At 38.0% G+C, this 17514-nt stretch overlaps 10 protein-coding genes across 10 annotated transcripts; 5 read left to right on the plus strand and 5 right to left on the minus strand.

The window, feature by feature from the left end:
• Window positions 1-70: 70 nt before the first annotated feature.
• Window positions 71-1031, minus strand: YML6 (mitochondrial 54S ribosomal protein uL4m; the record flags this gene model as incomplete). Its single annotated transcript, XM_033912398.1, has 2 exons — window positions 71-904; window positions 1005-1031. The coding sequence occupies 2 exons, from the start codon at window positions 1029-1031 to the stop codon at window positions 71-73; spliced, it is 861 nt and encodes a 286-aa protein (XP_033768289.1).
• A 517-nt stretch (window positions 1032-1548) lies between these two features.
• RPS17A (40S ribosomal protein eS17) lies at window positions 1549-2370 on the plus strand (the record flags this gene model as incomplete). The annotated part of the gene is made up of 2 exons (XM_033912399.1): window positions 1549-1551; window positions 1963-2370. The coding sequence occupies 2 exons, from the start codon at window positions 1549-1551 to the stop codon at window positions 2368-2370; spliced, it is 411 nt and encodes a 136-aa protein (XP_033768290.1).
• Window positions 2371-2666: 296 nt separating this feature from the next.
• On the minus strand, window positions 2667-4337 carry NSE5 (Smc5-Smc6 complex subunit NSE5; the record flags this gene model as incomplete). The annotated part of the gene is made up of 1 exon (XM_033912400.1): window positions 2667-4337. One exon carries the CDS (start codon window positions 4335-4337, stop codon window positions 2667-2669), a length of 1671 nt encoding a protein of 556 aa, XP_033768291.1.
• A 267-nt stretch (window positions 4338-4604) lies between these two features.
• APT1 (adenine phosphoribosyltransferase APT1) lies at window positions 4605-5168 on the plus strand (the record flags this gene model as incomplete). Its single annotated transcript, XM_033912401.1, has 1 exon — window positions 4605-5168. The coding sequence occupies one exon, from the start codon at window positions 4605-4607 to the stop codon at window positions 5166-5168; it is 564 nt and encodes a 187-aa protein (XP_033768292.1).
• A 227-nt stretch (window positions 5169-5395) lies between these two features.
• UNG1 (uracil-DNA glycosylase) lies at window positions 5396-6475 on the minus strand (the record flags this gene model as incomplete). The annotated part of the gene is made up of 1 exon (XM_033912402.1): window positions 5396-6475. The coding sequence occupies one exon, from the start codon at window positions 6473-6475 to the stop codon at window positions 5396-5398; it is 1080 nt and encodes a 359-aa protein (XP_033768293.1).
• Window positions 6476-6806: 331 nt separating this feature from the next.
• On the plus strand, window positions 6807-8798 carry SPAR_M01070 (uncharacterized protein; the record flags this gene model as incomplete). The annotated part of the gene is made up of 1 exon (XM_033912403.1): window positions 6807-8798. One exon carries the CDS (start codon window positions 6807-6809, stop codon window positions 8796-8798), a length of 1992 nt encoding a protein of 663 aa, XP_033768294.1.
• Window positions 8799-9115: 317 nt separating this feature from the next.
• OST6 (dolichyl-diphosphooligosaccharide--protein glycotransferase) lies at window positions 9116-10114 on the plus strand (the record flags this gene model as incomplete). Its single annotated transcript, XM_033912404.1, has 1 exon — window positions 9116-10114. The coding sequence occupies one exon, from the start codon at window positions 9116-9118 to the stop codon at window positions 10112-10114; it is 999 nt and encodes a 332-aa protein (XP_033768295.1).
• A 306-nt stretch (window positions 10115-10420) lies between these two features.
• On the minus strand, window positions 10421-11602 carry SPAR_M01090 (uncharacterized protein; the record flags this gene model as incomplete). Its single annotated transcript, XM_033912405.1, has 1 exon — window positions 10421-11602. One exon carries the CDS (start codon window positions 11600-11602, stop codon window positions 10421-10423), a length of 1182 nt encoding a protein of 393 aa, XP_033768296.1.
• Window positions 11603-12631: 1029 nt separating this feature from the next.
• Window positions 12632-14377, plus strand: PSP2 (Psp2p; the record flags this gene model as incomplete). The annotated part of the gene is made up of 1 exon (XM_033912406.1): window positions 12632-14377. The coding sequence occupies one exon, from the start codon at window positions 12632-12634 to the stop codon at window positions 14375-14377; it is 1746 nt and encodes a 581-aa protein (XP_033768297.1).
• A 702-nt stretch (window positions 14378-15079) lies between these two features.
• PPZ1 (salt homeostasis regulator) lies at window positions 15080-17152 on the minus strand (the record flags this gene model as incomplete). The annotated part of the gene is made up of 1 exon (XM_033912407.1): window positions 15080-17152. One exon carries the CDS (start codon window positions 17150-17152, stop codon window positions 15080-15082), a length of 2073 nt encoding a protein of 690 aa, XP_033768298.1.
• Between the last annotated feature and the right edge of the window lie 362 nt (window positions 17153-17514).

The raw sequence follows: 17514 nt of genomic DNA on the forward strand, positions 1-17514 counted from the left end.
TCGTATGTAAATGGAATAGTAACTGGATGGGGTAAGCTGAAAGGGGCACTTGTATTTATACATATGAAAATCAGTTTGGGACGGAGAAAAGAGTTTCTTTCTGGTGAGCCATTGCTAGGTACTCAAGAGCTTCCAATTCGATGAAGACAGCTTGTGCTCTTAGTATGTCATTTACCTCGACAAGCTCTTTCTGTATAACATCTACTTTTTGTTTGTATGAATCAGAACTCTTTATCAGCCCCTCTCTAGTCTTGTCGGTAATGAAAAGTAATCTCTTATCTTCAAGTTCAAATTCTTCCAAGAATTTTCTGAAGATGACTTCGCCTTCAAATATCTCTTTGCCCTCAACTGTGTTTGTATTTACAAGATCCAGCGTGTTCAAGTCTAGTCCTGATGTAGGGGATATTAAGTCGACTTTATCACCACCAATAACAAATAACTTACCGCTTTTATATTGGTGGCTCAAAGCATTGTTGAAAGCCATGGAATAAACTTTGGATGGTAGCTCTGTAGTATAGTCATTTGGTGCAGTTCTTGCCAATGCCCTAGCACCATTATGTCTTGTTGGAGAGTTAGCATCCCCGACTCTTGCCCTACCAGAGCCCTTTTGAGGCATCAATTTTCGTCTAGAAAACCCGTTTTCACTTCTACCGGGAGGATTCGAGGCACCTACCCTTCTATTATCATTTTCATAAACGACGGCTTTCCATAGTATATCACGCCTTAATGGAGCAGCTACAGTCGATGTGGGGACTGGCACAAATGTTAATGGTTCTAAAGATGGAAACGAACGAACGGTAACTAAGGCATATTTGGGTGGAATGGCTGCGTTTGGCAGAGGATTCAACACGGTTTCTGCATGTGTGGTGGCATTGGTAGCTTGGTAGCGTATAGATTGCAAAGTCTATTGCGTAAATTGATTGCAATGTTAGTATACGGGTTCATCTTTCAAAAAATCAACAAGCAAATGAAAGAAAAACGAAAAGCGATCTTCTTATACGTACTTTCACCAAATTTCTCTTCATTGTCATTATTATTACGTCAGCCTAGTTAATGAAAAAATAAGTCGCATTAGTGTTCTTTCCGAAATGTATAGACCCATCATAAACCAAACTCATGTATTCCTTTCTATTTTGAACTTTGAGATTATTTCTTGACATGCCCGGGTGACCCGGCAACTTTTTTTCCGCTGAACATCCGAACATTCCATCCGTACATTAATATTTCTTATTTTTCGAGAGAAGGAGTTTTATTTGATTTTTATCCCAGCTTGGTAAACAGGCATGCCGTAGCGGGCGGCCTGATTAGAAGGGCGAAAGACCACTGACGCAGCCGAAGTTTTGTTGGGACGCGCAACAGCGCTTAGGCCCGTCCGGCCTGTTGTGGATGACAGAGCGGTCCTTTCTAAGCCAATCTTTCATGCCCCAGCTATCGTCGCGATCGCTTTTACTGGCATATTAGCGTAATGTGTATGAAATTAGAGATTAATTGAGCACTAATCGACTTAATTCTTAGAAAAATCAAGATCTCGAGACTAGCAATAACAAAATGGTATGTTAATTATAAGCTAATATTGGAGGTTTGAGAGGACACATAGATTGAATCGGCATGCCCAATAAAGTCATCCAACAAAACAGTTAAAAGAAAGAACATAAATGACGAAATTTCCGCACGATGTGAAACTATAGCAATAAAAAGTGATAGAATTGAAACGGTGCTCAAGTTTTGGCTGTTATGGCTGCGGTGGGTTTTCCAACAAGTTGGAGGTAAATACCTGTTGCAGTATTAGAGGAAATTCGGTTTCTTCTGGATTTTCTTTGTGTATTTGCTGAACAAGGGACAATATGACGTCATGAACTGCCTCTACACGTACGATAACGTGTTTTCGATATCAGTATACTAACAAGTTAAAAATTCATTTACAAATTTTTTATTTTGTAATGTTTTCCGTCATTTTAATAGGGTAGAGTTAGAACCAAGACCGTCAAGCGTGCTTCTAAGGCTTTGATTGAACGTTACTATCCAAAGTTGACTTTGGATTTCCAAACCAACAAGAGACTTTGTGATGAAATCGCCACTATCCAATCCAAGAGGTTGAGAAACAAGATTGCCGGTTACACCACCCATTTGATGAAGAGAATCCAAAAGGGTCCTGTTAGAGGTATCTCTTTCAAATTGCAAGAAGAAGAAAGAGAAAGAAAGGATCAATACGTCCCAGAAGTCTCTGCTTTGGACTTGTCTCGTTCCAACGGTGTTTTGAATGTTGACAACCAAACCTCTGACTTGGTTAAATCTTTGGGTTTGAAGTTGCCATTATCTGTCATCAACGTTTCTGCTCAAAGAGACAGACGTTACAGAAAGAGAGTTTAAAATTAAATTAGAAAGCTATTTAAAATAATTTACTATTCAAAATACTTGCCTTTTCTTTTTTAATTTTTGTTTATTCTTTTTAATGTATAATTAAATAAAAAAATATTATTATATTTACTAATTAAGCGAAAAGTGTTTCGTGTAGCTCTTTGATCATACGTACATTGCCTGCCATGTTTGCTCTCTGAATTAAAGAATTATCATTATTGACTTGAAATTATTTACATTTTTTCACATTTGCCCTGCTTCTTTTCCTACCCACAACTGTCATCCAGAATAATAAAAAAATTGGTTACTTATGCTATGCTTATACTTTTACAATGAACGCTAAACATTTTCGAAACAATAGGATACATTAAAGGTGGATGATCTCCTAAGTTAAGTGACTTGACCCACTGTCGCCTTCCTGAATCATTTTCCTCAATTACTTTTAATATCTCCAGCTGTTCCTTAGCGTCTAGTACCGCTTCGGCTCCAACCAAGTGCAGAAGATATCGTAGTAGAACCAGAAGACACACGTCACACTTTTCAATAGTTAAGAATGATTCTTCATACGAAGCTTGGCTACATTGCTCGGTAAATGCAAAACACTCCGATTTGATCAAGCCGATAACTTCGTTGCAAAACGAAACTCCATCAGATAAATTTTCAACTAGCGTCAGAATAACGACACATTCTTGTGTATCTTTAAATATTTCAGAAAGCGTGCCTTCAGCCAATAAGGGTATGAAATAAGACTCTTGCGATAAATTCTCAGTCATAAAGAATTTTTTGAACTGCAGGATATCATTAAAAGAAGCCAACGTACGTGAGATTCCTTGAATGACATCATCTGCAACTATTCTCGGAGTTATCAATCTATGACCATCTGGCACTCTTAGTAATAATTTGAAACATGACCCGATCAGTTTTCTCCGCAATGCTAATGATTTTTGCGATTTGTACAAAGGACTACATTTAAATCTGGGAATATACGTACCAACTATCGTGTTTTCACCACTATATACGGGATGAACCGGCGTCGCATAATTGTCGGATGGCAGTTTGTAATCACAATTGAGAAATACATATTCGGAAAACCTATTTCCAAAATTCCTTGTATTTAAAGATTCAAAAAAAACTGCCAATGGGCTCTCCGATAACCGTTGAACGAAAAAAGACTTACTTATATTTCGGGCAATCTCATGCTGTATGAAATAATCTTGTCTACAATTAAACAAATCAATGAGTATTTCGAGTAAGGGCATCCAAATCTCATGACTTGATAAGTACAGTGGCGTGCTCTCTTGCAGTGAGTTGGATAATGTCCATAAGATCATGTTAATGAATTCTCCAGGCTCACTCAGTTTCAAATTCAATAAGCGATTGCCTAATATGGTATTTCTTTGCTCGAGGCAGCTAATATACGATCTGTAGGGATTTCTGACAGTCTTGCCTTGGTCCAACTCCGGATCTACACTAGCATTTTGTCTATACGTTACACCTTTTTCAGATTTTGTTCTCCTGAACCTATCGAAACTCCACTTTTGCTTTCTTGGTGTCAGCGAATCGATTGCCAAAAAAAACTGACATCGTAGCAATTCCAAATCATACAAATTGTATTGTTCGGAATCAAACTCTTTCAAAATAGTGAGATATTTCTGCAATAGTTTCAAAGCTCTCCTGCTCAATGTTTCCCTGGACACGTTATATGGATCATTTGTCCTTAATATCGGCTCTTTATAATATTCGGATGATGTCGATAATGTGAAAAGGACCAGCATGATATCAAACGGGATAACCGTCAAATTGCGAGATTTGCCCAACTGGCACTCCAGAAACAACAGTACGTGATCATAGTTTTCCAAAAGACACATAGAATTGAGCATCTCAAACGCCAGTAGATGCCTCTCAGTAAGTTCAACAAAATAATGCGCACCATTCCGAGGACTCACGTACGAAACGGAATTTATCAGCGCACCATCCATAGTCAGACTACCACCGCAATCACCATTTGCCGGCAATTATCTACATATGTCTACAATTATATGGACGGTCCATGAATGTCCTTCTGTTACTTTTAAATAGCTCTGTGTGGGAAAAAATCGGGCCGCGCAATGAAAAATTTTTGAAATTATAAATTCACCTCATCGTGAAAGTGAAATGCTTCTTGCATTTACCTCAATATCCTTAAACCTAATTTTTACGTACTTTATCTGCTTTAAAGAAACACGTCGCGAATATTCCTACTAATTATGTCTATAGCAAGTTATGCCCAAGAGTTGAAGTTGGCTTTACATCAATATCCAAACTTCCCTAGTGAAGGTATTCTGTTCGAAGACTTCTTGCCCATTTTCAGAAATCCAAGTCTTTTCCAGAAGTTGGTCGACGCTTTCAAACTACATATAGAAGAAACTTTTTCGGAAGTTAAAATTGATTATATTGTCGGGTTGGAATCTCGTGGGTTCTTGTTTGGACCAACTTTAGCTTTGGCTTTAGGTGTTGGTTTCGTTCCAGTTAGGAAAGCAGGTAAGCTACCTGGTGAATGTGCTAAGGCTACGTACGAAAAGGAGTACGGTACTGATGTTTTTGAGATACAGAAAAACTCTATTCCAGCAGGTTCTAATGTCATTATCGTTGATGACATTATTGCCACTGGTGGTTCTGCTGCTTCAGCTGGCGAATTAGTTGAACAACTCGAAGCCAACCTTTTGGAATACGATTTTGTCATGGAGTTGGATTTCTTGAAAGGTAGAGGTAAGCTGAACGCTCCAGTGTTCACTTTACTGAACGCTCAAAAGGAGGCTTTGAAGAAATGATTTATTCACGTCTTGTCCATATTCAAGCTTTCTTTTCGCTGGTTTCAAATATATATCTCTCTTTCTCATTCTCACTCTCGATGTCGTTGTATAATATCTACTTTTTAGATTGATAAAAATTCAATCTACTTTTTTGTTTTGTGCCACAAGGTAGCTTATGTAGTGTTTATCTACTATATGTTTTTAAAGAGTTTGGAAAGCGATTCTTGTATGTGCAATAATAGCATTCAAGAGTCTTCTGATTTTGGCTCTAAGCGAGAATTTGCCTCGTCAACTTCTTTTAGTGACGTTCCAGGAACAACGCTCCAGTCTATCATTTTCTCTCCACGTGTATTGTATAGCCAATCGTTAATCATTTTGAAATGGTTGGTACCAAAAAATCCCCTACTTGCACTTAACGGAGACGGATGCACCGACTTCATCACCGTGATATTTGGGTACTTACTACCACTTCCGACGGAAGTAGATCCCAACAGAGACTCAACTAATTTAATAGCATTGTTCCCCCATAAAAGGAATACTAAACTTTTACCGTCGGCCTCTCTATCCTGGATTAATAACTGGACCACTCTTTTTGTAAAAGTTTCCCATCCATGTTTAGAATGCGAGTTTGCATTATGTGCCCTTACAGTTAATGAGGTATTAAGTAATAAAACCCCTTGTGAAGCCCAGTGAGTCAAATCCCCTACTTTATTATCCTCGACAAAATCAGGATACTCTTGTTTCAATTCCTTATATATGTTCTTCAATGATGGTGGAGCTGGTGTAGGCGGTTTGACGCTGAACGCCAACCCATGCGCTTGATTATGGTTATGATATGGATCTTGACCGATAATTACGACTTTAACTTTATCAAATGGCGTTAGCCTGGTCCACGAGTAAATATCCTTTGGTGGCGGAAACACTGTATGATCAGATTGTTCTTTAGTGACGAACTGCTTTAACTTTACAAAATATGGCTTTTTAAATTCATCCATCAAATGTGGGAACCACGAATCATCAATCGTTTCTAGCTCTAGCGATAATAGCGCACGTAGATTGCTGCTCAAGTTCTTCGAGAAAGCCTCCTTTGCACCTGGATCAGCAGAAAATTTGTCAGCGGTTCCCTTCTTTACGACTTCCTTTGCTTCAGTCTTGATAGCTGCATCTTTTGTTATGGTCATGAAAGTGGTGCCTGTTTTACCTTTCTTATTTGGCGCCTCATTAGTGCTTTTCCTTGTACCAAAGAAGTCTTCAATGGTAGTTTGTTTTCTCTTTCGAGCCACCGTCATAACTGAATTTGTTGACAGTCTTCTCATGTACCACATGCATGTAAATGGCTTGTACATAACCTCTCATCATATACCATTATAGATTAATTACGCGTAGCGGACACATTTCAGGCTTTGACAATAGGGACAATATTGGATTTATGTAAAGCCTTTTACAAGTTACTAAGGTGAAGAAAAGTAGGTAAATCCTTGGAAAGCTCATACAAGAATAGTTTGGAAAGTGTCCTTTCTGTTCCTATTAGTCACTGGATCCGGCTTTATACATATATTTGGACTTACCGCTCCTCCTGGATAGCATTTTGCACTACAAATAGACACAATTACGAATAATTGGAAGGGACTTGCATACAAAATACCAATAGGTAGAATGGTCACGACTCCATTGCAATCTTCGCCGAAAAGCAGTCTGAAATCTTCAACCACCTCACTGCGCTCGGTACAAACGCAGTCTGATCGTATGAAGCCCAGTGAGCCAAAGCACAGAACAACTAAATCCTGGTCTATATGGGGGAATAATGAGGACGAAGAACCGGAATCATCTAATAAGAATAACGGGAAGGAAGGCAGTAAAGACATCTGTCAAGATGGTGACAATGTTTTGAATATGGGCACTGGCTTGCACGATAATCAACGGACAAAGATTTTAATAGAAACTGGCAAGATTGAGAAGGGTGAGAAAGACAAAAACGATGGAAATGCAACAATAGCAGAAAGAAATACAAGGTCTCGAACATGGCCATTCTTTTGGAGTCGTAACAAAGATCCGGAGCCTACTCATAACGTTCCCATTGATGCGGATAATCACACTTTATCAAGTTTAGCAAATAGTCTAAATCCGGCTCCCTTAACCAACATTTACATACCATATAAACCGGATGCTATATTAATGAGGGATAAAAACGTCAAAACTCCAAAGAAATTAACAGATGACATAGGGAATCAGTTTCCTAACATTGTTGTACCGAGTTTTGATATTTTACCTAAACAAACCATATGGAATACAGTAACATCAACAATTTGGAAATGGAAGACTGAATACTGGGATAGCAGACCATCATCAAGGGTACGAAAGGAGGAAGAACGGGTGCAACACTCACAAAATCAGTTGAAAGAGGAAACAAATGCAGCCGCAAACGAGGCAAAAGATGAGGAACGGTTAGTGCACAATAGGGGATCTTTATATAGGGTAGATCCATGGAGAAAAATAAACCTTCTATCAGATTACCAGTCTAGGCCCATCAGAGTTCTCATTGTCGGTGTTCATGGGTTCTTTCCAACAAAAATTATTAGACCGTTCATTGGCGAGCCAACCGGTACATCTACCAAGTTTGTCACAGAAGCTGAGGAAATAGTGAAGGAATACTTTGGCCAATATAAGGTGCCCATTGAAATAAGTAAGATTGCTCTTGAAAGAGAAGGTGAGATATTTGATAGAGTAGATTTCTTCTACGAAGTTATGAAGCATTGGAGCAAAGAAATAAACAATTCGGATTTTATTTATTTTGTAAGTCATTCCCAGGGGTGCCCAGTCACCATCATGCTTTTAGCGAAACTGATCAAAAACGGTATAATAAACCTCGATAATTCTCAATTTTTCAATGATGAAATTCAATTCTGTTCATCGAAAAAAATTATCTCCGTCTTGGCTATGGCAGGTATCAATAATGGTCCATTTTATGGTGCAGATCAAACTTTGTTTGTTCGTGCATACCAGACGATTGAAAAAGACTCATTGAGGGAGTTATTCGAGTTTCAAAAGTTCGATTCCAAGCAATCGCAAAGCTTCATAGAAGGTCTGAGAACAATTATATCAAATAACGTTAAGATTACATTCGTGGGGTCCATCAACGATCAACTGGTCCCGTTGTATTCATCCATATGTCTTTTTGCCAACCATCCTAACATATTTCGAGCAATTTTTATTGATAGAGGATCACAAACGCCAGCGTTCATTACTCGCATCGTTAAAATTGCTGGTTCACTGTTAGACTTGGGTTATAATGACCACGGGATCATAAAGGAAATAAGCGGATCTCTGGCGGGCACCTTGACAGGAGGTGGTCACTCCACCATTTATAACGAGAAACAAGTTTATCACCTAGGCATCAAATTTGCATTGGAGACAACCGATTTGTCTGAAATAGACCCCGTTGAGTACTCACCATATAAATTGTCTGAGTTAGGAGCCAACCCTTATCGCTTGCCATGGTGTATGAGGGGATTAATGTACGAATCCAACAAGCATTTCAATAGTGAGGAGATCAAGATGTTGTTCAAGGAGTTTGAGGAATGGGACCCTGAGACTAAGCAATTAAAGGACATAAAAAACAGGCTTAATGGCTTGAAGTATCGACTTTGATAAGAAATTGCATATCTGCTCGCATTCCGCAAAAGAAACATAATTTAACGCATCATATTTTAAAAGGCATTCATATGCTACAATGAATTACTATATCTGACATTATTTTAGACTACCAGACTAAGCAGTATTTATTTATTTACTTATTTATTCATTTATTCATTTTTTTATTCTATTATGCCAGTGTGCTTTATTTTACAATCGCGTATTGAAATCACGACCATTGAAAAAAAATAAAACAGGAACTTGGGTTTAGGAGTTATGATAATAGAAATGCGTGTAGAAGAAGGCCGCGAACCGAATCATACAGAGGCAGTATGAAGTGGTGTTGCACATACCTTATCCTATGGATTGCCATTGTATTCAATAAATTTCAAGTAACCACAGCCACTGTATCCTATGATATAGATGATGTCCTACAGTTTCAAGATGATACTGGTGTGATAACAGTGACGGCTGACAACTACCCATTATTGAGCCGTGGTGTCCCAGGCTACTTCAATATCTTGTACATCACAATGAGGGGTACAAACAGTAACGGCATGAGTTGCCAATTATGCCATGATTTTGAAAAAACCTATCACACAGTTGCAGAAGCTATTCGCTCGCAGGCCCCACAATCACTGAACTTGTTTTTTATAGCCGACGTCAACGAGGTACCACATTTGGTCGAGGACTTAAAGTTACAAAATGTGCCTCATCTCGTGGTATATCCGCCAGCGGAAAATAATAAGCAGTCTCAGTTCAAATGGAAAACGTCACCTTTTTATCAGTATTCTTTGGTGCCTGATAATGCAGAAAATACTTTACAATTTGGCGATTTCCTGGCTAAAATACTCAATATTTCGATAACTGTTCCTCAAGACTTCAATGTTCAAGAATTTCTTTATTATTTTGTTGCGTGTATGGTAGTTTTCATCTTCATCAAGAGAGTAATTTTACCGAAGGTAACTAATAAATGGAAGCTTTTCTCTTTGATATTATCATTGGGTATACTTCTACCAAGTATTACTGGTTACAAATTTGTGGAAATGAATGGCATTCCCCTCATTGCACGTGATGCAAAACATCGTATAATGTACTTCAGTGGTGGTTCAGGATGGCAGTTCGGTATTGAGATTTTTTCCGTGTCATCGATGTACATTGTGATGTCTGCATTATCTGTGCTTTTAATTTACGTGCCCAAAACTTCACGTGTAAGTGAAAAGATGAGAGGGCTACTGGCGTCATTTTTGGCATGTATTCTATTCTATTTCTTTTCTTATTTCATTAGTTGTTACTTGATTAAGAATCCAGGGTACCCAATTGTTTTTTAGTTTTGAGCAGATGTTCTTTTCAATGACATTATAACATGTAGATATGGATTACTTCTCATTGGAAAGTCGGTGACAAACAACCGAGGATTGTATGAAGTCAATGTCGCCCCTTTTTTTCTTAACCAAATTTCCTATGGTCTCTCTTCTATAAGTCTTAATACTACAACATTGAGTAGATTTTCAAATCGCACAGGAACGAAATTATTATTAAAAAAATTATAATATACATTCTATATAGGGAAATTTTCTTCTAAAACTTGGAAAATTGCATGCTAATAGTTTTTATTATTTCCAGTTTTTTTCAGATCAGCTGCCTGCTACTGGCGGCTCCACTGATTCATAATTGCTTGCCGCTATTGAGCTTTCAAAATGTTCCTCCTCAGAGCTTTTGTTAATAATGAAAAATGAGCCTAGGATGAGGATAGCACCAAATAAATAGAGAATAGACATGGTTTTGTGCTTGAAAATTACATCACCAAACATTGCTAAGGGTATCGTTATGCTCAATCCTACGGTGACGGTTAAAGGACTCGTTAGTAGCATAGCCTTTGCCCAACAGAAGTCGCTAACAAATGTAATGAGACAGTTGACAAGTATGATTATGACAACTTTAGGGTCTTTGGGCAGAGCGAACGGTTCCCAACCAAAAAAGTCCAGCACAATCAGTGACGGCCATAGAAAGAGCAAATTAAACAGACCAACGAAGCCAAAAAAAATCTTCATGTTAACACGAGTCTCGTCCCCGACCTCTCTTTTCAACAGCGTACTGTAGACACCGTAAAGTACAGCGCCTGCAAGCGCCAACAAGTTGCCCATCAGAACCCGCACGGTATCGTTATCACCACCACTAACGTCTGCGATGTGGCGTTGGTAGCGCTGATGAGAATCTGATTTAGTGACCATGATTATGCCAATAAAGGAAATGAACGACCCTAGTATTTTAGACTTGTTCAATGATTCGACATGACAGATAGCACCTATAAACAGAGTGAAAAAGGAAGAAGTAGTGGAAAGAATTGTCTGCGATGCCACTGATGTGAATGCCAGCGAGGCGTTGGTTACAAGGTTGGCTGTGAACCAAAGTATACAGAACTCAGCACTTAACTTGATTGTTTCATACAGCGTCAGCCTCTTCTTCTGGCTTGCCTGCGTACCTGCTTCTAGGCTCGCAAGCAATGGACTAGTTATGTCAACCGAGTGGTTACAATCATTACCAGTACCTTCTTCCTCCATAATTAGTTCGCGGTGAACGTTTGCGCGGCCTGTGTCCTTATAGTTCACCACGACGGCCTTTGCAGTTGGAAAGAGATAAAAGATAAAGGCGGCAGTATTGATATACGTGATGAAGAATGGTTTTCTATACGAGTCATCCTCAAAGATCAAATTTATCAGAAAAGACGATAAAACCCATAAAACAATGACTAGACCCAACATCAGGAGACCTAAGGTCCACCTCTTATTAAAGGACGTTTGATCCTTCGACACCATGGCTCTGTTAAACTTTTATCTAAGAGAGGAAAAAGAGGAAGGAAAAAAAAAGAAGAAACTCCTTTATCTATTTGCCTTAACCACAACACAATGCAATAAAATGCAATATAATATCAAAGCCAATGTCTTGTGTTGCTAATCCTGAGCAAGAATATGTACAAGTTATGTAGTAAGATACCTTTTCTACGAGTCGCAAGAAATAGAAAAGACTCCGATTGCGCATCGCCAGAATAAAATTCACAACCACACTTTTGGCTGAACTTTTTACTACCAAATTTAACAAAGAGAGAGAAAAGGTAGAGACCAAAATTTTTTTCAAAACTAAAAAAAGATGCAAAATCACGTGTAATATATTTAACCTAAGGGTTACAACAGCTTTTTAATAGGGCCTATTTGTGTTATTTTTGTATTGAGCTAAACCCTGATATGGTATATTAGGTCTAATTTAGGGCTGAGCTGCATTGAAATTTCGGAAATTTTGGGTTATTTTAAATAAGACAGAAGAACTATGGAGATACGTTCTTTAGACTCTAAAGCTTATCTCCACAAAGAATTGGACAAGAAATCATCCTAGAAATACACGTTTGCTCACTCGATCTTAATCACATAGAGTGCTGGAACGCGAAGAAATGGGTATGTGCCTCGGTTTTCTGATTAACCCCTTTTGATCCATAACGGTCCTCTTTTGTTTCCTTTTCTTTTTGTTTTTTATTTTTATGTTTACTATTTTCTTCTGTTTTAGTCATACGTAGGAATTATTGCATGAAAGAGGATATAATATTCATGTGGATTTTTGAGAAAAAAAATCATGTTTAAATAGCCACTAACAATTGAACAATCTTCTATCTTGGCCTCTTCTCTTTTTTTTTTATTTGTCTAAAATTGAGCTGATTAGACATGGTCTTGCAATGTTTTGACCCGCTTTAATCAGCTGGTTTTCCTGCGAAGAAGAGAAGGTCACGGAATGTCTACATATGTTTCTATTCAGGAACGAATAATACATCTAATAATAATGGCACTACGAAGAAAATGTCCCTAGAAGAGTTTCTAGGAAATGACACTTTAGGCGAGTCAGTATGGGATGAGGAAGATATTAACTTGGATGCTATAAGCAACACTACGAATATCGATATTTTGAAACAAACTAAGGCAGGCAGCGAGCATCAACGTGATGGTCACCAACAGAACCCACAAGGTAGCCATGGACCCATGAACAGATCACGCTTTTCTAATTCAGGTCCTTTTGGTGGTAGTGGCATGGGGGATTTTGCAAATCATCACCACCCACTGCAGCATCAGCAAGGCCCTCCTTATATTGTTAAGTTTTCTGATTTACCACCGAGATTTTCCAACTTTGACATTGAAGACCTTTTCCAGGCAAAGTTTACTAAATTCATTAAGTTTAAACTGTTTTGGGAGGTAAATAAAAACCCCAGTATTTCTACTTTGAAATCAGGGTCAGCCTTCGATCAAAATTTTAAACGTGACTCCAAGGTAGCATTTGTCGAGTTATACACATCTCGTGATATGGACAAGATTTTGAACTATTGGACCGCGCCTCTGAAGGAAATTTATCACATTACCACAGCACCCGCAGAATTCGACGATTTCAAAGATTATAGCACGAAGGTGAAATTGTTAACGGATCCTAAAGATGATGCCGGTAAACCATTCATCACCAAGAAACAGAGATCAAAATCCAATCCTTTTGGAAGCGCCAAACCAGTTGATACGCAATCGAAGATTTTGGATATTGAAGAAAAAATGGAAAATCTACATGTAGAAGATACAACGACTCTGAGGGCATCATTGATTCCTAGTAGTGATTCTGCGGCGACTACCGCGGCTGGCAGCAAGATCACAATCCTGAAAAAGCAAACATCTACAGAGGAGGAATCACATTCTGCAACCCCAACCCCCAAGCCTTTAAGTTACTCCGAAGCAGTGGAGAGATCTGCGGTTAATGAAACTTCCAAGAAAGGAACTCCGTTAAGCAAGCTTGGTTCACCAATTCTTGAATTACAATCTAAGGCCGATAAATCAGAAGAGTTCAAAGGAGGGGATGAGCAAGGCTTTGAGAAATGTGATGATGATAAAACTCAAACAGATGTCTCAAGTGATAAAGATAAAGCCGCAGAAACAGATACTGATAAACAATTCACTTTCAAGAATGTGGAAAGAGAACATAATACGGGTAGGGCCAAATATAACGGGAACCATAACAACAATAATGGCAATTTTAGAGGAAGTAATAGATATCGTGGAGGCTCCAATAGCAGCAATTATAAAGGTGCGCATAACAATCGTGGTAATCGCGGCGGATATCGCGGTGGCAGCTCATACAACAACAACAATAACAACAACACTAATGATAATAATAATAATAATAATAATAATAACAATAATAATAATATTAATGGTTCGAGATATCATGATCGACAAAACAATGAAGATGGGGTAAACTCAGATTCATCCTCAGATGCCTCAGGAAACAAAAAGAATGATTTTACGAACTCAGCATCCAATACACAACAATATTCCATCTTCAAACCAGCAAGTGGATTCCTTGGTCAAAGTAATAATGATTCTATGAGGAACAATGGACGTGGTAACTATAACAGCAGCGGTATGAACGGAGGTTCGAGAGGAAGGGGATTTAGTAGAGGAAGAGGATTTGGTAGAGGTACATATAACAATCGTGGCAGTCGCGGTGGACGTGGAGGCAGCGGTAACTACTCCAATTACAACGCTAGAACAACAGACATGTCTTTATGAGTCGTATACTGACCTATTAGTTTTCTTTTCCTTCTTTTTTTTTTTTCCTTCTTTTCCTTTTTTTGTTCCACTCGGTTGCGCAGTTCTGAGTAATGTAATATAGTGTTCCTTTTCCTCTCAAGCTTTTTTCCCTTACTTTATTTTGTTGCCCATTTTTTTTTTTTTGTTATTTATGCTGCTTTCTGTCCATTCCTCTTTAGTTATTTGAATTTTTTTTTTTTAAATTCGTCCTTCTGATTAATCCACTTTGATTATATATTTCATTTTGATTAGTCTAGTATTTTTATAGGCCCATATTTCTTAAAGAAGTTATATGAAGTTTCGTAAATATCTGAGAGTTTCTAAATTACCTCTCACATTATACGCGATAGAAAAGGAAATCTGAGAGAACAATTTTACGGAAAAGAACGATTATTTAATTATATGACTATATATGATCACTTAATATACATGAACGGACTGGTATTGCGAAAGCAAAGTAGAAGAAAAATTTGCGGGGTTCTAGATTCTATAAAGTGAGTGAACATTGGCTAAACACCCGAAGGCAGAAGCCGACAAAACGAGGTTTTCTGATGTTATTATGAAAAGACAGGGAATTTCTATTTTCCTGTCTTTTATATATACGTATATGTACATCGTTGAACTGCTCATGAAATAATGAATATAATACTATTGGATTTTTTTTGGTCAGTAAACTTACTGCTAAGATTCGTTATCATTTGTGATGCTTGTTTCCATCATTTGCTGCTGTTGATTGGCCAGTTTTCTTTCTTGTCTACCTTTCTTCATGACTTGTTTCAGGGCGGCACTATCTAGTGGATCCAACAATTCAAAGGAGCACAATAAACCTTCGCTGACGCTCATTACGGCTCCCCAATTATCAAATTCCCCGCAATAATTTGGTGCGGAAAACACCGTAACGAGACTTCTATCATTAAAAAATTCATAGCCATCCTCCACAACCATGTGGGCTCTACAAACCAAATCAAACCCGAACTTGTTCAAGAATTTGTTAATGGCCACCTTATTATAACAGTAACTCACACCACGTTCATTGTCCTCCCATTCATTGGGTGAATCTGTTGGATCTGACCACAAAAGATCATTAATTAAGCCAAAATCTGGCACATCAGTGGGCCTAACCACATGTCTGATTTCATCCATAGAATTTAAAACAGGCGACAATCCACCATGAACACAAAAAATCTTCCCGGCTACGATGGCGGCTAATGGCAATGTATTAAAAGTATCGATAAAGGTCTTCCAGATCTTGATGTTACAACGACGTTTACATTCATCATAAAATCCATAAACCCTTGTAACGTTAGCACATTCATGGTTGCCTCTTAATAAGAAAAAATTTTCAGGGTACTTTATCTTGTAACAGAACAACAGTAAGATAGTTTCCAGCGACTGTTTACCACGGTCCACGTAATCCCCTAGAAATAGATAATTTGAGGATGGTGGAAACCCACATTTAGTGAAAAGCCTCAAGAGATCCCCATATTGCCCATGAACGTCGCCTACAATTTTTACAGGAGGTGACAATTCTAACAAGGAAGGTTGAGAAAGAAATATTTCACGAGCCTTGATGCAAATTTGTAAAATTTCGTTGTTCTTCAAACAAACATTTTTTGTTCTCTTGGCAGCGTAGCCCGCATCCAGTAATTTTTGGATAGTTTCATCAATATCGATAGGTTTTTTAAATTTTTTTGTGGCATTTTTGTTTCCGGAAGAGTGCATTATATCATCTAATTCCCCATTCGGATCTTTTATGCTATTTGTTATATTATTATTTTTATCATTAACATTTTCCATTGACGCATGGGTATCACTCAATTGAGACGAGTTTTCAATGTCATCATCATGGTTGAGGAGTTTGCTTGGATAAATATCGCGGCTCGAATGGTGATTCAATGAAGAGGTCGAATTATAAGTAAAGTATTCACCAGATTGATCCGTTAGTTTGGACAAGCCTGGAGAGTTTAATGGGGTGCTATAAGCGGTATTACCGTCCGATCCAAACGAAGACTTCCTACTGTGTAATGAAGAAGCATGAGAATTTGACCGGGTTAATGCCTGTACGAGATAATTTTCCTGGTTGTTAGGGGAGGACAATCCACTGTTAGCTTCTTCATGGGTCACATCTGATTTCCTTCTTGACACTGATCCGCTTCTTATACTGGACGGACGAGAATTCGAAGATCTAGAAAACCTTTTAGTATGCGAGATGTCGTTGTCTTTGTCATCATTATCATCGTCTGTTAAGGCGTTCTCATAATAGGTAGATGAGTATGAGGATTTATGCTTAGATACCTGTGTACTACTATTGTTTATTTTTAAGATAGGCGATTTAGGTTCCATTTGGATCATTGAAGGTGGTAAATCAGCAGCAGCCTTAGTATTATAACTTGATCTTCTAGAAGTAGAAGGCCTTTTAGTAGAAGATGATGAAGGAGTAGTTAACAATTCGTTTTGAGAATTCGAATGCGAATGTGAGCTAGAGGGGAAATGGTAGCGATTAGTGTGAGAGCTATGTCGTTGATGATTAACCTCAAGATTGGACTTCGATGGAGTGGAGGGATCGGCGACGTTTGAATTAGTATTCGTAGTGGACGACGAAGGAAGAGATCGCCTCGATCTTGAAGACTTATTTGATTTTGCAGACTTCACAGAATGGGAAGTCTCAGTTCTCGACACTTGAGGACGGGGGTTTCTCGAGGAGGAACTCGAATGTGAATCCTTTTTGGAAGATTTTGAACTTGAATTACCCATTTTGAAAACGAAGGAAAGATAAGCAGAGAGTGGTTGATTTGTTGTGTTTTATGACAGATTCTTCAGGGAAAAAGAAGCAACTATAACGATAAAATAAAAATAAAACGATAAAGAAAAGTATAATCAAATGTATTTCAGAGAAGTACTTTTATATAATCTTTATATTTAAACTTGAGAGAAAAAGATTTAACATGTATTGCCAAAACAAACAAAACTAATAATGGAAGCTATTGTATTGTGCTTTTATGTTACTCACGTGCCAATGATTCACGAGAGAAAGCTGATTAACAGAACTAGAAGAGATCTACAATAATCGTTTTCTTTTTTTTTTTCATTAATTTATACGCTATCCTTTTAAAAAT

The sequence above is a fragment of the Saccharomyces paradoxus genome, chromosome XIII, assembly GCF_002079055.1.
Source record: "Saccharomyces paradoxus chromosome XIII, complete sequence".
In the NCBI taxonomy this organism is placed as follows: domain Eukaryota; kingdom Fungi; phylum Ascomycota; class Saccharomycetes; order Saccharomycetales; family Saccharomycetaceae; genus Saccharomyces; species Saccharomyces paradoxus.